Source organism: Peromyscus eremicus, chromosome 9, assembly GCF_949786415.1.
Source record: "Peromyscus eremicus chromosome 9, PerEre_H2_v1, whole genome shotgun sequence".
NCBI classification, from domain to species: Eukaryota; Metazoa; Chordata; class Mammalia; order Rodentia; family Cricetidae; genus Peromyscus; species Peromyscus eremicus.
Window position 1 is genome coordinate 4,431,303 of NC_081425.1, and position 19,686 is coordinate 4,450,988.

Consider the following 19,686-nt stretch of genomic DNA (forward strand, 5'->3'; position numbering starts at 1 on the left):
AGTAACTTCATAGTATAAGGACTACATTTTTTTAGGATTAAAAATATCAGCCTTGAAAGGCCACACACATCAGTGATTCAATCGGCCAGTTGTATCTGAAACGCCTTGGGGCTGTGTGGAGTTTTACAGTGACAAAAGCTGGTGGAATAAGTCTTGGCAGGAACCTTACGATGTGAAGAGAGTATGACCAAATTCGGGGACCACTCTCATAAATGAGGAATAAAAATAGTTTTTAAAGGCCATATTTGTACCATGTGGTTCAGTTCAGAGAAGAATTAACAAAGCTAGTATTTAGAAAAAATGGAAACAACTCTGATTTGATTTTTATGGATGTAAATACCTTATTCTTGCATTTATTTTATTATTTACATGGGTGTGCCTGTGCCTGTGCCTGTACATGTGTGTGCCAGGTGTGTTTAAAGTACCCATGAGGCCACAGGAGGGACTCAGATGGCCCTGGAGCTCCAGGACCTGCAGCCGTGAGCTGCCCAACCTGGGTGCTAGGAAACAAGCTTAGGTCCTTTGGAAAACCAGCAAGCACTCTTAACTGCTGACCCATCTCTCCAGCCCTTCTTTTTTCTTTTAATGCATGTAGATTCCCAACGCTCTTCTCCCACAGATGCACATGGACCCTTGGATATCTGTGAGAGTCTCAGTACGTATTTTCTAAAGTCCTTTCTGATATCTACAAATTTCTTCCATCAAAATGTCAAATTGTGCCTTCAAAACTATGTTATTTGTCCACCTGATTTAAGGTTCTGAAATATATTCAGTGTGTATTATAGATGATAGTGGTAACATTTCACTAAGACATAATGCCATTTAAAAGAAAAACAATTATAGGTTTTAGACATAGAGAGACCTATGTTCAAATACAGTCCTTTCCCACTTATTTTTGTTTCCTGAAGAGGAAACGGATTCCTTTGAGTTTTAAGTTTTCTCATCTGCAATGGACAGGTGAAGTCATTTAAAGGCTCAGCTGAATAAATGGCTACTTCTCTTCTATTCCCCATTGTCCAAACTCTATAAAGAGCTGCTTTCATCAGCAGCATAAATATTCACATCATTGCAGTCTTTGCCTTCAATTATCTAATGTTTCTAACATGAGTACAATCAGCACAGCAACACACTCAACAGATGTAAAAAGTGGAATCTAACTGTAGCAAGTATCTTGTCTTTATTTTTTAGAATGTACGTTGGGAAAATACTTTCTATTGAGAAACTCAAATGTTTAAAGTTCATAGGACGAAGACAGATTCAATTAGACATTAGACAGTTTTCTTTTAGTACATAGAGTGTTCTTCATTGAAGTTGGATGAGTGAGAAATACACTTATGGTATTTGCTGAGATGTGCGTTCTCTAGCAGTAGTATGACAGACCATAATACTTCACATCTGTGAGCGGTTCGAGCATGTTCAAAGCATTGTCACATACATTGTCTTCTTTAATCTTCCCAGACTAATCCGTGAGAAGCAAGCACAGCCGAGGGAATTACAGCCTTGCAGGTGAGAGCTGGTCAAAGAGAAGATCCTGAAATATTAAGCCAAAGTCAATGCTATGCATCCAGGACTCCTGTCTCCCAGGATGGGCTGACGTCCCGCTTGAGCATTCCACAGATCACTGGGAATCAATATAGTGTGTCTGCGTGTCTTTGGAGCACAGATGGAGAGCAGTGTATGCCCCTCCTCTGGCTTGAGCCTTCTGTGGATGGATGTGTGGGCCTGCTCTGATCAGCTGTGTCCGTTCCTGCTGACTAGGAAAAGTGGCTCTGAGATCCTGGTTTTAAATGAAACTCTTGAGAGAGACTCCACGTCAGCCACGGATCATGGCGTTGGAGATCGGTTTTTCACAGGCAGCTGAGACAAAGCAGAGCAATCACTCTGGAGGACTCCATTCTTGAAACGACACCAGCTCCAGCCTTGATGATAAGCTTGTAGTTTCCGCATGGTGCTGCTGCCAAGAGGTCTAAGACACCCTCCGTTTGGTGCCTGTCCGCTCTCAGTGCTAATACACAGCTAAAGAGGCCCGAGGGCAGGATCCACAGAAAGCCTTTGAGAGGAAAATCTCTTCTGAAGGGCTGGTCTTATTATTTCCTCCCCGTGCCTTCCCTCCATATTTGTGTTTTCTCTCCTTTGCTTTCCTAGTACACTCCACCAGCAGCTCTGAGGTAACCAGAGTTGGAGGGAAAGTAGACTTCACAGGACTTTATGGGCCACTGTTAAGATTAAATATTCAAGTCATTGTGCCCAGTGACATGGTGAAAATTTAAGGTCCTTAGGTACTGGGGGGGGGGCAATAGGAAAAGACTGGGGGCAGAAAGATGAAGTGCGAGCAGAGGGTGGAGGGGGATCAGCCAAAGGGAAACGCAAATAAAATGCTTGCTTTCTAAGCTAAAATTAAAAGCAAGGGAGTTATAAGATCCTGCTTATGTTTTAAAGGACCCCTCCCTCCGACGCCTGCAAGAGAAGCATTGGGGTGGGCAGGAGAAGTAGAGATCAAGACTTTAGAAGGAGGCGTTAAGAAACACAATGAAAACCAGGGTCATGGTGGTTCAGATGCAGGAGAGGGGAAGCATAGAAGTGGATAGGCCAGGACCTGGGGATGACCTGCATGCCAGGACAGCGTGGGCTACTCCCTGGCTTTGCTTGCGGCTGGCTGCTGGCTGACGGTTCCATTTACTGAAATGGGGATGTAGTGGGATCCAAACTTCAGTCTTGAATGTGTTCATGCAAGAAATTTTAAGGTGAGTTCAGACAAAAACAGATCTATGACCTGGGGAGATGTTTGGGATGGGGACACACATTTGGTTCTTAGCCAGTTAAAAAAAAATTATGGCTTTTGGAATAGGTTGGGCTAACAAAGAGAGGGTAAATAGAAATAAATATTCATTCTGGAAACTTCAACACAGAGTTGAGAAGCATGAATTAGGCAAAAGAGGCAGAAATGAAGGGTCAGAGGGAAGGGAGTGTCCAGCAGGGAGAGATGCTTCTACGTGCCGAGTGCCGCTAGGAGGACCGACATGATTACTCATGAATCTGGTCTGTGAGAGTACAATACCACAGACCGGGTGGTTTTTACACACCTGACATTTACTTCCCACAGGTCTGGAGGCAGGGAGACCCAAGGTGATGGCACTGGCGGATCAAATGTGTAGTGAGGGTTCACTCGCTGCTTCATACTGCACCTTTAATTGTGTCTGTTTGTCTGTCTGTCTACCTCACACATACCTCTTTGTGTGTATATGTATAGAGGTCAGAGGATAACTTGTGTGAACTGGTTCCCTCCACCATGTGGGTCCGGGGAATCAAAGTCAGGTCCAGCATGGTGGCAAGTACCTTAACCCAGTGAGCCGTGAGTTCAATAGCCATGAACTATTTGCTAGTTCAAAGATGGTTGCTTCTGGTGAATCTCTTTTCCTCCGGGCACCAACCCCATTTGTTATGGCTCCAACCTCCTTGTTGGTGATTGGCCTTAGTTATCAATTTTACTAAGAGAAACACATCTATGGGTCTGTAGATGTTTCCAGAGAGGATTGGTATATACAACAGTGACTGGGGATGGGTGGGGGTGTTGGTTGACACTTCCCAATAGATGGTCCAGATAGAAAAAGTCTGAAGCAAAAGCTGAGCAGTGCGTGCCCTGCAGCTCCTGCCTTTCTGGGGTGTCTGCTGCCTCTGCTGTAATTCTCCACTCACGTCAGACCTGGGTTTCTTCCACCTTTCAATATGGAGCTAATGTCCGCAGTTCTTGAGATATCTTCCGGGCTTTCAGTGCCAGAGAGAACCTGCTCGGCTTCCTGGACTTGGCAACTCCATGGTTATCTGCCTCTCCCGCTCAGTGTTGGAGTACCCACCCCTACTGTGGAAGCTAGGCTAGTAGGTTCCCTTCTCATTCTGTTCCTCCAGGAACCTAGCCTAATACAAACTCCAAATGACATCACCTCGAGGAGGCAGGGCCTCAACATAGGAAGTCTGCTAAGTAGTCAAGCGTTCAGATTAACAAGGAAAGCAAAAAGTAGCCACTGGCTTGGAAATATAGAAAATATTGTGGAGAGATTTTCATGAAATGACTTCAGAGATGGCTAGAAGGAAAAAGAAGCATCTCTTAAAGAAGGTGAGGTTGGCAGGACACAAAATGGAGTAGCTTTTGCTTCTTTGATCATCAATGTATTTGTTGTTGAGTTGATTATTGCTGCCATACCACACAACACTCATCTATCCTGTCAGAGTGCAGAAGGCCGGAAGTCCGACATCAGTGAGGCTGTGCTGTACGCCAGGTACTGACAGGACTTTGTCTCTCTGGAGACTCTGGGGAGAATCCCCCCCTTGTCTCTTCCACTCTGGTGGCTGCTGGTTTTCCTTGGCTTGCGAGCACATCAAGTCTCTGCCTCTGTAGACACGTGACCTTCTGACTGTACCAACTCTCCCTTTGCCAATCTCCTCTAAGGACACTTGTGATCACATTTACTCCGAGAGAATCTCACCATGTGTGGACTATAATCACAGCTGCAAAGACCCTGTGTTCATATGTATACATCTCAGCATGTTGAGGAAGCAAGAACCTGAGGGCCACTATTCAGTTAACTGACTAAGATACAAAGTCATTTCTAAAGTTCTGAGGAAAATTTGTTGGTAAGTGGTCGAATGTTAGATTCAGCATGTTCTTCACTTTAATACATCTTGTGATTTAAAAACCAGTATTACAATATTTAAGTGGGCCATTTCTTTTTCAGAGCAGAATAGTGATTAACTTCTAATTAATATCTGAGGCAAATATATAAACATTACTCTCAAATATAGTTCAACTAATATTTAATGGCATGAACATATTTTTCTTATTAGTATGAACAGGACTGAGTACTAGGTTCAATTCTTATTAATTCTAAATAAACAGGAAGTGTATAGATTGAACGACTGAGATACACAACACACTGTTGTTATATCGACCTGGCTCATATTAAATTTACTGCCATAGACATCATTTAATATGTATAAGTACATTATTTTAACATTTAGGTAATTTAATAAAATAATTTTTATGTGCACATCAAAAAATGAATCATAAATTATGCATGTGTGGGGTTTTAAATAGAACCGCTGAAATGGTGAGTGTTTGGATCAAGCTCTGTGCGTGTAAGTCTGTACATCTGGGATAGCTCTTCCTGGTCCTGTGTGATGACTGATTTGATACCTCTTTCCTTCAGGCAACCTTTTCTTGTGCAATATCCTCCTCTCTTCTGCCTGACTCTTAACTCAGTCCCGTCATGCATCTGTCTATCCCCAAAGGCTACATCTGTCTTACCTTGGAATCATCTGCATTTTTTCCCCACTCTGGGCAAAGGTGGATCTTGGAGTCATTTTCTGCCTGGAGGTTATCAGAACTGCTAAAAAATGGCTGGGGTCTCTCCTCTCTTCCTGCCCATCCTACCCTCCCCAACCCATCTCATAGGAACACAGTAGAGAAAATGGCACTCACTGGTCGCCGTCCCTTTTATTTTAGCTGTGCCCACTCACACAGACTTTTACTACAATACAAACTGATTTTTATATAATAGTCTTTTGTGAAAATTCACTCACTTTGGCCTTTTAAAAATTATCTTGCTTTTGACAAATAATTCACATTGTAAGTGAAACCCACTGGTGTCGAATGCACTCCTTTCTCCCCTAGGGCCTTAGTTTGAAAGCAATTTCTAGACCTTTAAGGAGGTGGTCTCAAACACTGACATCGGGGAGAAAAACATTATACAATATATATTCATACATTCGACTCCCTGGGACATTGAGTCTGAGGTTCTCGTTGCAACAGCCGGCCCGCCCTTTGCAGGCGTGGGGGAGACAGGAGATGAAGCGAGCAGGCCATCTCCTGGTGTGTTGCTGCTTGTGACATCCATTCTTACATGGCTGCTGTCTGCCTCCAGCTGGAGCATGCTGTACAGAGCACCCTGGCTAATGACCTAGTTCAAGTTCAGCTTATTAGCTTCATGACATTGAGAGCTCGTTCGTCTCCTCTCTCACTTTCCTCATGATTCTGTGATGCCACTCAGCTGCACAAAGTACCCACAGCATTGCTAAACTATTTTAGGCATCACAACCTCTCCAACACATAGCCAGACATCACAAACTCCAGATAAAAATGTGGACCAATTTCCACATGAAGATGGTTTAAAACACAGAGTTTACTGATGAGAAAGAGCTGGTGTGGTGCAGATTTCCCAGGTATTGATTAGACCGTGTCCTTGTCCTGTTTCTACACACGTATCTTTCCATTTAAATGTAGAGAAACGCACAGCTAATTTTCAGCATCCATTGCGATTCAGAGCTATCTGCTTTAATTGCAATCAAAGTGACAGAGTAAGGGGAGGTCATTTTTGGTCACCATGGCACTGGCCTTACCGATCCTGCAGTCACCCGCCCATCCTTAGAGAAGGCACACTCACCACAGGATGGAGTGGTGTTCCTGGAAACATAAATTGCATCTGCTGGGCAAGCATCGCTGCTGCAGTTTTTTGCTGGATCAAATTGTTCCTCCCATTAATTTCTAGTTGAGTTTTTAAGTGTGTCGGAGGGTGAAGGTACTTGCAGTTCTCTCTTGAGCAGCGGCCCTGCAAAATGGACAATCTGGGGTTAGGACTGCAGTAGGGAGCTAACCACTCCAGTGCCAGCAACGTACAGTCATTACTTTCAAAATCGTATCTTCCAAGGCAGCGCGCAAGTGTGTGTGTGTGTGTGTGTGTGTGTGTGTGTGTGTGTGCTACAAAGAACACATCAAATATTACATGATTATCGGGGTTCCTCTCCTTCCCTTCTTCCCCCTCCCCCTTTCTTCTTCCTGTCTTTCTTGATGTCAAGCCTAGACAACCCATTTCAAAGAGATGACAGCCGAGAGCAAGGAGGAAGGCCTTCACAATCAGAGGGGCACGCTTATCTTGACCCACAAGGTCTTTGCTGACCACTAGTTTGTACACGCTTGAGTGATGTGAACATATGAAGAGTTGGCTGCTGCACATGTGCCATGGAAATGGGTTTGAAGTGCGTATTCCAGTCTGGCCAAGAGATCAGTGTGCAGCTGTTGATGGTGAGGCAATGCGGACAGAGCTCCCGAACTGCTTGCTGATACCTACCCAGCTGATGTCGCAGTGTGAGCTGGGACAAGCACCTGCAAGTCTGATATATAAGCAAAGCTGCCATCCTTCCCCACCCTTCCCCAGAGTGATAGAATGAGGAGTGTTCCTGGCTATGTTATCATCTAGACATGGAAACTGGTAAAATGAGGAAAAACAAAACATAGCAGGTGATGGGTGTGTATACAAGCAGACCTGAAAAGTAATTGCATATGGAATTGCAAAATTCCAAAGTTTGCAAAACTGCCAGTCATATGAGAATTACACTGATGTGTGAATTATACAATTTCTAGAGAAAGAGCAGCAAACCGTGTTAGTCAGTTGGAATATCACCATTCCCTAAAGAATCAGTTTATTTGCAACCAGGCAAAAAAAAGAGTATGGGTTTGTTTATCAGATAAAAAAAATTAAAGCAAGCTTGGTGGAATGAATTTGTTTACAGCCACACTGATGTATAACATCTGGAGTTCTTTCTGTGTTTTCACTAATTCCAGCTGCACTTTCGGCATCTCTAGCTTTTCCTTTCGTGAGAACTTCCCTTTGAAGGCATGGTGATGGGCAGAGCTGAGTCCCAGGCTCAGTTCTGGTAGTCTGTGCCATGAACCTGTGCCATCTTGAAGCTCAACTCAACCATGTGAACAACTGCCTTACTGTCTTGGGAAAGACATGAAAATGAATTGATATCTCATGAATCTTTAGCATAAGCAACATCAGATTCTTAGCCTCAAGTTCTTGTTGTGGATTTCCTGTTCGGTGTCCTGTATGCAAACAGACGTCCTGAGGTTGTCTACTGTAATGGCACCAGGGGAGCTGGAGTGTTCCTGTGTCTACTCTAATGGCCAGGGAAGCTGGACTGCTCCTGGACTCTAACCTAACCATCCTCCCCGTCTCTCTGATTCTCTGCAAATCTGCTTTGGATTGTTTTTGTCTTCATTTTGGAATCTTAGCTTTACTCAATGCTTTGTGACTTCCCAGGGTCTCTCCATTCCTATGAACTTATTTCAATCATCTCTTACTTTACATCTCTTTCTTATCTCTTGACAATCCCCCCAGCCTACGAGTTTGTTAAAATTTAATCTCCAGGAGAGCGTTCAGATGGGGCCAGCTCCTTCATCTCAGCATGTAGCTAGTCAGTGAGTCAGCTGCCTTGATGTCAGATGTCCAGATGAATTCTGTCATCTGTGAAGGAAGGCGGTGATGGGACCTGAAACTCAGCTACTTCCCATCAGTTTGAGTGCAGAGGGATTAAACAAAGGTGAGTTCTTGTATAAAAGCTAAGGCACCTCTTGTGACCTCAAAACCAACTCTTCAGCCATATACACTGTACTTGGCACATGACATCCAAGAAACTGCAGACCAGATGCACGTGTGGGTTTGTGTACACAGATGTATAGGTGGGTGAATGCAGGAGCTGGAGAAGCAGGATACTAAAGGGGGGAATGAAATCAGCAGAATGTCCACAATGCATCAGGATGGTAGACTGTTCAGGGGTATAATTATCAATTTGATCACTAATCTTCTAACTTTGTCGCTATTCAAACCGACCCCACTTGGCTGGAAAACATGGTTTTCCTATTAATGCTGCTATTCCTTCTTACAACCAGAACCCTTGGAGAACTATATAAGCCATTTTTTTCTGGTGATAGAACATGGTTTGTAACATTAGATTCATCATTTATTGAAGGAATCTTCCTTTTCATGAGAATTAATTCAATTTCCTATTGTCCTCACTTTGAGTACAGAATAGTATTGATCATCAATGTGGCAGGCAATTTATATGTGGTTATCTCATTTTCTCCTTGTAACAGCAGTGATGAATCCCTACTTCACTGAATAGTAGACAGGATCCAAAGAAGAAGATAATACTTCCAGATCATCTATTTGCTAAGACCGTTAAATCCATGTCTTGCTTGACTCAACTCCATTACTTCACTGAGATATTTATTTGCAATAGTTAAAGTCCAGGAAAGATAAAAACCTAGTGCTTCTGCATCCTTCTCAGAAGAACAGGATGCAGAACAAAAGTAAAATATACTGACATACCCATATGTGAGGATTTGGGACAGAGAGACAATTATTTGCTTGGTCTATGTACTGGAGGGTGCACAGACATCAGTAAACTCACATATCCTGCGCTCATAGCTTAGCTCTGCCCTTTCCCACCTGTATGACCTGGAGTGATTGATTGTTTTCTTCATTTAGACAATGAAAATAATGACTACCTTCTCCCTGTAGCACTGTTATGCAGCTAAATAAATTAAGACATGGATAAAGTTCAGAGAGCTGTCTGGCATCCGGGAAGCTCAAGAAATGTTATGAGTATGCAAGAAAAATATTTGTATATGGCATTTTGTTTAGAGCAAGTGTAAGTCACAGATTTACTACTATTCTTATCAGTTCTTTGTTTCTCCTATGGGATAAACTTTTGCGATAAAGGCTAATTAATCACGATTATTCAAATATCATGTTTGGAGTTATTTTCAATTCTATACTTTTGCAACTGTCCCTACATAAACAAACAGCCCTAAGCCCCAGCTCAGACTGGTACCAATACTTTAAGGAATATTAGTTCCTGGATATCTGAGGCATACTAATTCAAGCACTGTGCGACTCTAGGAAACAGAATTTTAGTAAGAGATCCTACAGGATTCCAAAATCCTAAAGGAAAAGCTACTGTCAAAATATAATGAGCTATCTGCCACAGTAAACAATTTGCAGAAAAATTCTTGTGAAGGCACAAGATTTCTCAGGACATGCATCCTTGCACAGGGAAACTGTTGACTATCCAAAGCAGGTTGTCACGACTGACTGAGAGGGGGCAGTGTGAAGAAATGAAAGCTTCTCCACGGACCATCATGAAAGACACCAAGGTGTCAGAGATAGTGTCTCCTGAGGCTAGCCCAAGAAATGAAGACAACATGTAGCAGAAATTTCCCTGAAGCTGCTAGGACTGGTTTTTTGTTTTCCCCTGGTTTTAATGTTTCTTCTCTTTTGCTTCTTGGGAGAGACCTTTCTCCGGGAAGGCAGGAAGTGAGGTCCAGCCCTGGGAAAGTTGGGTGGGCTGGAGTTGGGACCACAGTGCTCTGGGAGGGTCGTTCAGTAACTGAAAGCTTGAGCTCAGGCTGAGGCTAGAGGTGGGCTCACAATAAGGACTAATTCGGAGTCTGCAACTCCCGGCTCACGTAAGCTCGTTCACCTCTGATGAGGGGGCCTGCCAGGTGCAGGGATGGTAGATGGTTGTAAGACTCCAGGCCAAAGTCTCTTTCATCAATTCTCTCAACAGCTATTTACTACTAATCATTATGCTTCATGTTTTTCAAAGGTGAGACGTACTGTCTTCCTTCACGAAGCCTGTGGGCTGGTGGTAACGGTGAAGTTAACCAAAATCTGTGTAATTACAAATGATGAGATACGATCTAAAGGGGAATGCTGAGGAGCAATGGTGGGAGAGAGCCGGAAAGGACAAGTGTTATCTAAACTAAGAACGGAAAGATGCACAGGAACCCAACAAGGGAATGGGGCATGGCCAAAGCAAGAGAGAGAGAGAGAGAGAGAGAGAGAGAGAGAGAGAGAGAGAGAGAGAGAGAGAGAGTTGTACACATATGTGGAATGTATGGTGTCTATGGTATGTGGTTATATGTGTTGTGTTCGCTATGTTCACGTATACTGAGTATGTGCATGGTGTGTTGCTGCATGTGCTGGGGAGGAATAAAATCTAAGCATGCCAGAGGAAGAGAATATGCTTTGAGAAGGAATGTCCCATCCGAGAACTTGCATGCGGTTTCCCAGGCTAGAGCCGGGAGTGGGTGTGAGTGCGATGTGGGGAGGTGAGAAAGACGAGGCAGGAAGAAGTGGGTAGAGACCAGAGGAGAAGAAAAGATGAGATCGCAGTTAAGGGACACGGTCTTCGCGGCCTTTGAAAGTTTGTAAGCAGGAGATTAACACGTCTGATTTATACATTGTGGTACATTCAAGTGCTGCCTTGGTTATTCAATTCTGCATTACTAATTTTATTGTTGTCAGAATGACTTGCTTAAAAATCCTAGTAGAATTCTGATTGATTTTGTGTGGTTAATTCTGCCTCCCCAAACAATCTCCACTCCAGGAAGATTTAGTTCAGAGATGGTGCTCAGAATGAAGTTTGAATTTCAAGCAGAATTGAATTTATTAAAATAAGCAACCATGGTGGATTCCAATACAGAGAACCCATGCTGATCCGCAACGGGATGAAGCGAGTTACTAAATGAGTGTAATCCATCTTTGGCAGAACAACAGACCTGAGCTACCAGAATTACATAGTCATTAAATCATGTGGCATGGGATGGAAAAAGTGTAGCTTCGGCAAAGAAAAGTCTTCAGAGTCAGGTTGGAGTAAAAAAGAAAGAGCATAATAGAAAAATGTTTTTTCAATTGCCTTTTTTCTAACAAGTAGATTTTAGAATCTTTTCCTAGTATGCTCCTAATTGAGAAAGTCAACTGGAGTATGGAAGCGAGAAGGAAAATATATTAACTAAGGAATTAAGGATTGCTCCTGGACAATAGAGCATCTGTAGGAGCTAACAGACACTCTATTCTACTGCTTTCCCTGCATTGGTGGTACTACAATTGGAACACAGACCCCTAACCGAAACACTGAATTCATGAGGAATAATTTTAATTGCATGTTTGCCTCAGCCGCTTGATGGGTCATAGATTCTGAAATGGTCCTTTGGGGAAGATGGACTTCTGGTGAGGACCGGCTCACAGCTACTCTTCTGAAAGCTGCCCCTCTCAGTTTTGCTTGGCCTCTGAACTTTCTACAGGCATGTGTCCATGTGAACAGGTCACACTGGGGCCTCTGGACTTTCTACAGGCATGTGTCCATGTGAACAGGTCACACTGGGGGCTCTGGACTCTCTACAGGCATGTGTCCATGTGAACAGGTCACACTGGGGCCTCTGGACTTTATACAGGCATGTGTCCATGTGCACAGGTCATATTGGGGCAGGACGGGGGGCAGGCCTTGCACAGTGCAACTATCAGGCCAGATGATATATGTTCTCTGAGTGACACTCATATCCCAGAGCCCACTGCTGGTCATGGAAGGTGGTTCCTGGGAACACTGAATGTCTTGGACCACTGATGTGCACAGAAAAGCCACCGAAGGGCCTCTTAGATCCTGGCATCCCACAAACTTCCTGAAACCTGCAGTCAGGATGTTTGCTCTTGGCCAGGGGTTACATTCCTGAGATCCCTTCCTGGCCCGGAGAAGAGGTTTACATGAAGGATTAAGAAAAAGACTGGGAACCAGACTAATAGGTCTTAAAATCCAGCTCTGTTCCCATTGCTGGGGGAACTTAGAAAGTGTCACCTATGTCCTCCATGTGTCTCATCTGCAAACACAGATGCTAACAGTTCTCTAAACCTCATAGCTTCTCAACAAAGATCCAGAGTTAATTCATATGAAATGTTTAATAGTGTCTGGCAAACAGGAAGCACTATCTGAGCTTTATTATCGTAATTATCATCATCATCACCATTAACCCCTTCTTTACTCAATGAGTAATGATACATATTTTCAAAAGCCACTTTACGGCATGTGTAGTTTCTCTGCAGCTGTGATTCTGCCTGGCCGGCGCACCAAGCTCTTTAACCCTTTGTTACTCCTGTTCTCACACCCAGTGCCAACTCTGGATATTTATCTTTTCAAAGAGCCTTAGATCTCTCTCTCTCTTTAATACCTGTCTCCTCTGCTGAGACTTGCTAGGGCTGGTCCACACAGCATGATTCACCCAGAGTTTAAAGCACTTGGTGTTACAGTTGGAAAGTCCTGATGTGGCTTTCTCTCCAGATGGCTGTGGGAACTTTCACTAGTACCGTATAAAAGCCTACGTCTTGGTTTTCTCATCTCGTAGATGAGAGCAATTCTATTCTCCTACCTCAATGCTTTCTAACAGTTGTTAGAGCCTGGGGGATGGCAGAAGTTGCTCCAAAAATATACATGAAAGGATGAGTATGGTTTTTTGACACCTCTGTTCTTGAATCTTCTCAATCTGGTAAAAACAACAACAACAAATCCACAAAACCCGACAGTTACAGTAAAAGATGGTACTGGGACGTCTGCTGGCTGTGGCCCAGAAATGTTCTGAGAATTGTGAGAAGTCAGTGTAGCCAGGTGTGAGGAACATTGTCAGCAAAGGATTGAGTCCAAATTGGTCAGGGTTAGGAGGATTTATTAAGTGCCAATAGTATACACAGCTCAAATGTGAAAACCCTCACCTGGCAGACCACCATCTGATCCTTGTGTCAGAAACATAATTCATCACATATTTTCAAAGAGACTCAACTGGCTGAGTGGGCCAGTTCCACAGCCTCCATTTCCCTTTAGTTTCAAAGTCTGTCAAGATCTGTGAAGTGAGGGTAGGGTGGGCTGTGATTTGATAGGGGAGTTACATTTTCACAGCTTCATTATTCTTAGGTATCAGAGTCGGGTTATCCAGGTTGAATTAACATTTGACTGGAACTTCTGGTCCTTCTGCAAGTAAATGTGAGGAGAATGGAGTGGTTATTTACATCAGGACTTAATTCATAGCATTTACTATGGTCTCGAACAGCTCTGCTCCAAGCACATGACAGATTAGGCGTTTACCCTTCTTTTGAATTTAAATCAACGAATTACGACGAGTTCCTTGTATTATTAGCTCCAACCATACAACACCGCAGATAAAATACAAACACACAAGGGTGTTGGGATTAGAAGGAAACTGTAGGCTTGGGAGTAAACGATAACCAGAACTTCCATCAAAACGAACAACTTCTTATGCACGGATCTAAAGCAGGTCCTTTCTGCTTATTACTTGGTTCAATTTATAATGCAATTCATCTTTTACAGACTTTATGTGCAATAATTTCCTGGTAAATAGCAAAACCGTTACACTTATTAAAGATATTGAAGTGGGATATTTGCAATTGTCTCTCTTTTGGGACATGCTCCTTTTCCTCTGTCACTTCTTTGGTGTGGAAGAAGCATGCAGGGAGCTCTGAGGAAGATTTACAATGGAGGAGAAACCACACATGCCAGGAGGTAGTCATGAGCAATTCCAGCTGTGCCACTACCACTGACAGCACTGCTGGAGCTCAGTGGAGCAGAAGGCAGCATGGGACTCAGGACTATGGGTGTGTGCGCCATGTTGCCTTTCCCCCAAAAAGCCATTTGGTGTCATTCTATCGCCTACACCGACAGTGGTACAAGGCGAGGTGCTCCCCAGGCCTGGAGGACTAACCTGGGCAGGGGATGAGTGCCTCTGCTGCTTCTCTCCACATCTGCATTTAGGGCAGATGCCCTCACTGGAGGGCTGGGGAAATGGAGGCTGTCTGTCACAGGTGTGCTCTGCGGGCGGGCTCGGACGGATTCACTGAATGCCAAGGAATTGCCTGCTCCTTTGGGAACTGGTGGTATTGGCACATGCCTTTATTTTTGTGACAATTTAAAATAGATAAAACAATAAATGGAGAAGAAAGGTAAGGGAGTCAGACTGCTTTCACTTGGCATCTCAAAGCCTACGTAAGCATGTTTTTTTTTTTTGTTTTTTTTGTTTTTTTTTTTTGAATGGCTTTTGATTGCCCGGCAATCTTGGTTTCCCACACTGCTGTGCCACGTGACGGGGCAGAGTGTTCACTGTTGTCCTGACGGTTGAGCCTGCTCCTCCGCCTCATTTTACATGTTAGAACTGAAAACCTGCCAGTAAGGAGAGATCGGTGAAACCAAAAATAACCCCTGAGCTCTCTAGAGATTCAGGGAAACAAATTTCTGGGCACCAAATGCCTCGTTTGAAAATTTTTCCATTCCTATTTTGTTTTCAGTAAAATGTAAGTGTCTTCTGAGTCACAAGGGGAGGGTTCTTCCCGTGGGGGAGGGCTGGTCCCTTCTGCTGCCGCATTTGTGGAGCCCACAGCACCAACCTCTTACACAGTGGCTTGCAGTGGATGTTACCAATGGCTTTCTTCTTATTTTTCCACAAGATATGTGGACTCTATCATGTGCCACACTCCACGGCATGAAATGGTAATTAAGATTCAGAGTGGGGAAAAGCTGGGCACAGTAGTACATGCTTTTAACCCCAGTGCTGGGGACAGGTTGGTAGACCCTTGGGGCTGCATGGCAGCCAGCCTAGACCACTTGGAGAGCTCCTGACCAATAAGAGATGCTATCTCGAAATACAAGGTAGGTGACAGCTAATGTTGTCCTCTGGACTCCACATGTACACGTACAGGTGAACACACATGAACACCAATACACACATGAACACACATACACTTGTACACAGGAAAGGTTTCAGAGTGGTGAATGTCATGGTGGGTTAAATACCAGGTGCCATGTGAACACACTGTCAAGAGCTTGGCCCCCGCAGCAGGAAGGGCTGGACACCGACGTTACAATCTTAACTGGATTATCTAGTGGAGGGCACAGGGTCCTGGTAGGGAGTATGAAGTGGTGATTCGTAGAATTTAGCTGGCTGCCACTTCCGTCACCGGTCATTACCAACTCCAGAGGCTGGTCAGTCTCCAAGGATGCACGGTCCATACGGAGGCATGCAAGCGTCCCACACCACCTGCTATGCAGCTGTTCTCAGCCTGATCTGAACTACTGTCTGGAGAATCCCCCGCCCCCACCCCTGGGGCAGTCCTAGAACTCAGACAGACTGTCGACCTTAAAGGCTGACAGTTAGCAAGCGTGCACTGGTGTGTCTGTGCTGTTCATTAAAACACAGGAAAACTGTTCCAAACAGAAAACAGCCACTTTCCCAAGCCTGTGGTGTCAGGTATCTTTGCCACTTCTCTGTCTGCTCCTGACCAGTGCAGGATCTCAGCTGTCAAATAGTTCAACTCAACCCAGCAGGGGGCCTCCTAGACAGAGCTTCCTTGCGTTCTGATTGGCTGATATCCAATAGCGAGACACTTAAGGTGAACTGGTCTGAATATCACACCTGGTGATAAACATATTTGTGACAACGTTACAGTGCATGGTTGTCCCATGTATTAGAGGTGGCAACACTTTCGGGAAAAGGTGGGTAGAGGGTTGGAGGTCATACGGGTAGTGCTAAGGCAAAGGGGGGCTAGTGGGGGAGAGCAGAAAGATGTGGGGAGAAGGAAGAAGAAAGTAGGGGGACTCTTCAGGAGTGCACCTGTGCTGAGTCACAGAAGAAAAAGACAGTCTTCTCAGGTTGCTTTGGGTCGTCTGGTGGCTCGGAAAGGACCCATCGACCCAACTGAAGCAGAGGGAACTTGCGCTTTGTTCAGAAAAGCCAGGCTGGGTAGGTGCAGGGAAGGGCTTGCACACAGCACAGGATTGGGGTACTGGCTGGAGAAGAAGCACAGCGGTTACAGGGGAGATGGGGGGAGCTCAATGGTGTCTCCATCCTGCTATCCATCCTACAGATGGTTTTGGAGCTCTGCTTTATACCAGAAGCTGGGATGGAATTGCACACGGGACACGATGCTGTGGCCTTGCCCTTGACAAAAATAGCAAGGGTTATGTAATACGGTACCTATCATGTAGCAGGCAGTTTTTAAGCACTTCTTGAAGATCATTCCTATTTAATCTTTACTACAAGCTCTTAAAAGAGGTACTGTTAACAACCCTGTTTTATGGGATGGAACAGAGGCACGGGGAGGTGGGGGTAACAGCGTACCAAGGCCATGCAGCTCATAAGGAGCAGACCTGGGCTCCCATCCAGCAGACCGGCTCAGATCTGTGCTGTTGTCCTCTGCAGAATCACCCCTCTGCAGAACCACCCCTCTGCAGTATCACCCCCTCTGCAGAACCATTTTTAAGAGACTCATAATGGAACATTCACATCGCACCTTACAAAGCAGTCTTCACACACACTATCTTATTACAGCTTCACAGCACCCTTGTAATCTGTTACCCCAATTTAAGGGTAAAGAAGGATGAGATTCAGAGAGAGACTCACGGGCACTTTCCAAGGTCATGTTAAAGTCAAACAAAGATGCGTTTTGGTCCACCATTAGTAAAATATGAATCCTCTCCATTGCCTCCTGGGCACAGTGGAAGAAACCCCCGACTAACAGATGTTTGGCTCAGCATATGAAAGATCAGTTTAAGAACAGAGGACCAGGTATGATTATGAACTTTTGGGTGGGCATAATATCAGGTGATCCATGTTCCGTGTTGAATTGTATTTCCATGAAAAAGATCTACTGAAGTCCTAACACTCATTACCTGAAAGTGAACGGGACCTTAACTGGAGACAGGGTCTTCTCAGATGTGACTCAATGAACACCAAGTCCGTAGGTGAGCATGATTCAGCGTGACTAGTGCTCTAGTTTTGTCTTTTCTTTAATTTATATTTTTTTCTCAGTAGTAAGGATTCTGCTTGCAGATACTAGGCAAGTCCAGTGCTCTACCATCAAGCTACAACCCCCAACCCCTGTAGTGGGTAGCTGTTCCAGCTTTGACCTGGAAGCACTACCCCCACTGAGGCTTTGGTAACTGTCACACCTACAAGGTGGGGCCGAGAGAAGAGCCCTGAAGACCCGAGATCTGGATGGGCCGGCTCTCTTCGTTCTTGGACCCTGGACACAGGAGGTAGATTGAGCAGAGTTTTCCAGAGAACACCGCCACCAGACTGCACTACACCTTTCCTGGACCCTGTAACCTATTCCTTTATTTGTTAGTTACCCCACAAAATAAACTTCCCTTTTAACTATGTGGAATTGCCTTAATACTACAACCAATAACCCCCCAGCCCTTACTTGACTTTTATAAAAAAAAACAAAAAAAGTGTGAGACAAGCTCTCACCAGGTTATCTGTCTGCCCTGGCAGGTACTGAGTTTGTGATCCTCTTGCCTCAGCTTCCAGAGTGGCTGGGAGTACAGGCCCAAGCCCTCAGGTCCAGCTATTTGTCAAAGGGGAAATCTGTGCGGAGCAAATGTGATGAGGAAGGAGATGGCCGCTCTATGCCAAGGACATCCAAGGTCACCAGATGAGTGAGAGAGGCAGGAAAGCCATCCTTCCTGGAGGCTCTAGAGGGAACACAGCTTTGCTGACCCTTGACTGTAGACTTCCAGAGTGGCCACAGCATGGATTTCCGTTGCTCTAAGCCATCCTGTATTCTAACAGCCCCAAGAATCTAACAACCTCGAAGAAATGTATATATTTTCCTGGGAATGAAGGTCATAACATCACACTACAGTGTCTGGCTCTATAGACAGACTAATTTCCTTAACTTGGGCAGCAAGATCACCTTGCTTGTTTAGAAATAAATGACCACTGTTGGTAAATCCTTAGCAAGTACCTGATTTTCTACCAATGAAACTCATTAGCCTAAATGCTACCCAATTTTTATTGGAAAATCTAATAGGAGAGATTTACTTTAGTGACAAACAAAAACATTTCACTGAGGAGCTCATCAGTAATTCAGGATGGCCTACTGGGTCTCTGAAGATCTGTTTTGCAAGAGAAATGTTGGGATAGTTTTTAAATTCTGATTAAAGGGAGTGACTTGATAAAAAATGATCCTTGATATTAAAATTGCATGTTGGGAGGGGAGCACTCTAATAGGAAGGAGGGGAGGGGAGCACTCTAGTGGGAGGGAGGGAAGGGGAGTAGATGCACTTGGACAACGCTCTGCAGTTCCTTTACACATGCGGCCAGGCGTCCTGCCGTCCTACCCATGGATGAGGCTACCTTCGAGGGTGGTGTGAAACAGAGTGGCAATGCTAGGGAAAGAGTGAAGGGAAGACAGCTGCTGTTTGATGCACCGTCCAGTGTCACAGTCATCTAACGCATTAGTTCCTCCTTATCCTAATCTCAGGCAGGTCCAAGTTCCCAGGACAGCATGATCCAGAAATGACCCCAAATCTCTGTCCTGGCTAATGCTGCCTTGCTACCCCAGTTCTGAAAACCACGGGGCTACTTTCTTCTCAGTTTCAACACTCTGCCTCTCATCTGCAATATTTACATACTGGACAGCAGAGATCTCAGGTCTGAGTATTTCACAGGGCTTCTTCTGGTTTTAATGTCAGGTGTGGTGAACTTGCCTACCACAGAAAGCCCTGACCACATGCTGCGTTTTCTTTCCCACGCCTTTGGAGACTGCTCTTGCTGTGGCCCATCCTTGGTAGGCACTTGTGACTGTTTCTCAGACTTCTTGCTTTTGAGTGTTTCTCTGAGATGGACCTGGACAATTGGGTTCAGCATCAGCATCGGGACCAGAATCTCTGGCCCAGGACAGAACTAACTCCTGATGGAATACAAACAGATGCTGAGATACATCACTTCCTTTCCCTCTTTGGACATCTGAGTAAAGAGTTGGAATAAGTTTTCCTAGCAAACTCTAAATGTGACCCATCCATTGCTACCAGTTGGAGATTTGATTGAGAACAGTCCAGAAACTGCCTATCAAAATGATTTATTTGTAAACTTAACTAATACATTATTAAAGAATATAACATCTTTGAAAAAGAGCATTACATATACACACATACTCACATATATGTATATGGTAGTAATACTTGGTAACTGACTGAATATATACCAGTTTTCTTATTAATTACTAAATA

General features: G+C 44.4%; 1 protein-coding gene across 4 annotated transcripts in view; it reads right to left on the reverse strand.

The window, feature by feature from the left end:
- Nucleotides 1–19,686, reverse strand: part of Mbnl2 (muscleblind like splicing regulator 2) — a 148,457-nt gene that overhangs the window by 49,194 nt on the left and 79,577 nt on the right. For all 4 annotated transcript variants that reach the window (XM_059273197.1, XM_059273195.1, XM_059273196.1 and 1 more), the window contains exon 3: nt 6,438–6,602. In XM_059273197.1, the coding sequence (XP_059129180.1) occupies nt 6,438–6,602 (165 nt within the window). The remainder of the gene's footprint in view (nt 1–6,437; nt 6,603–19,686) is intronic.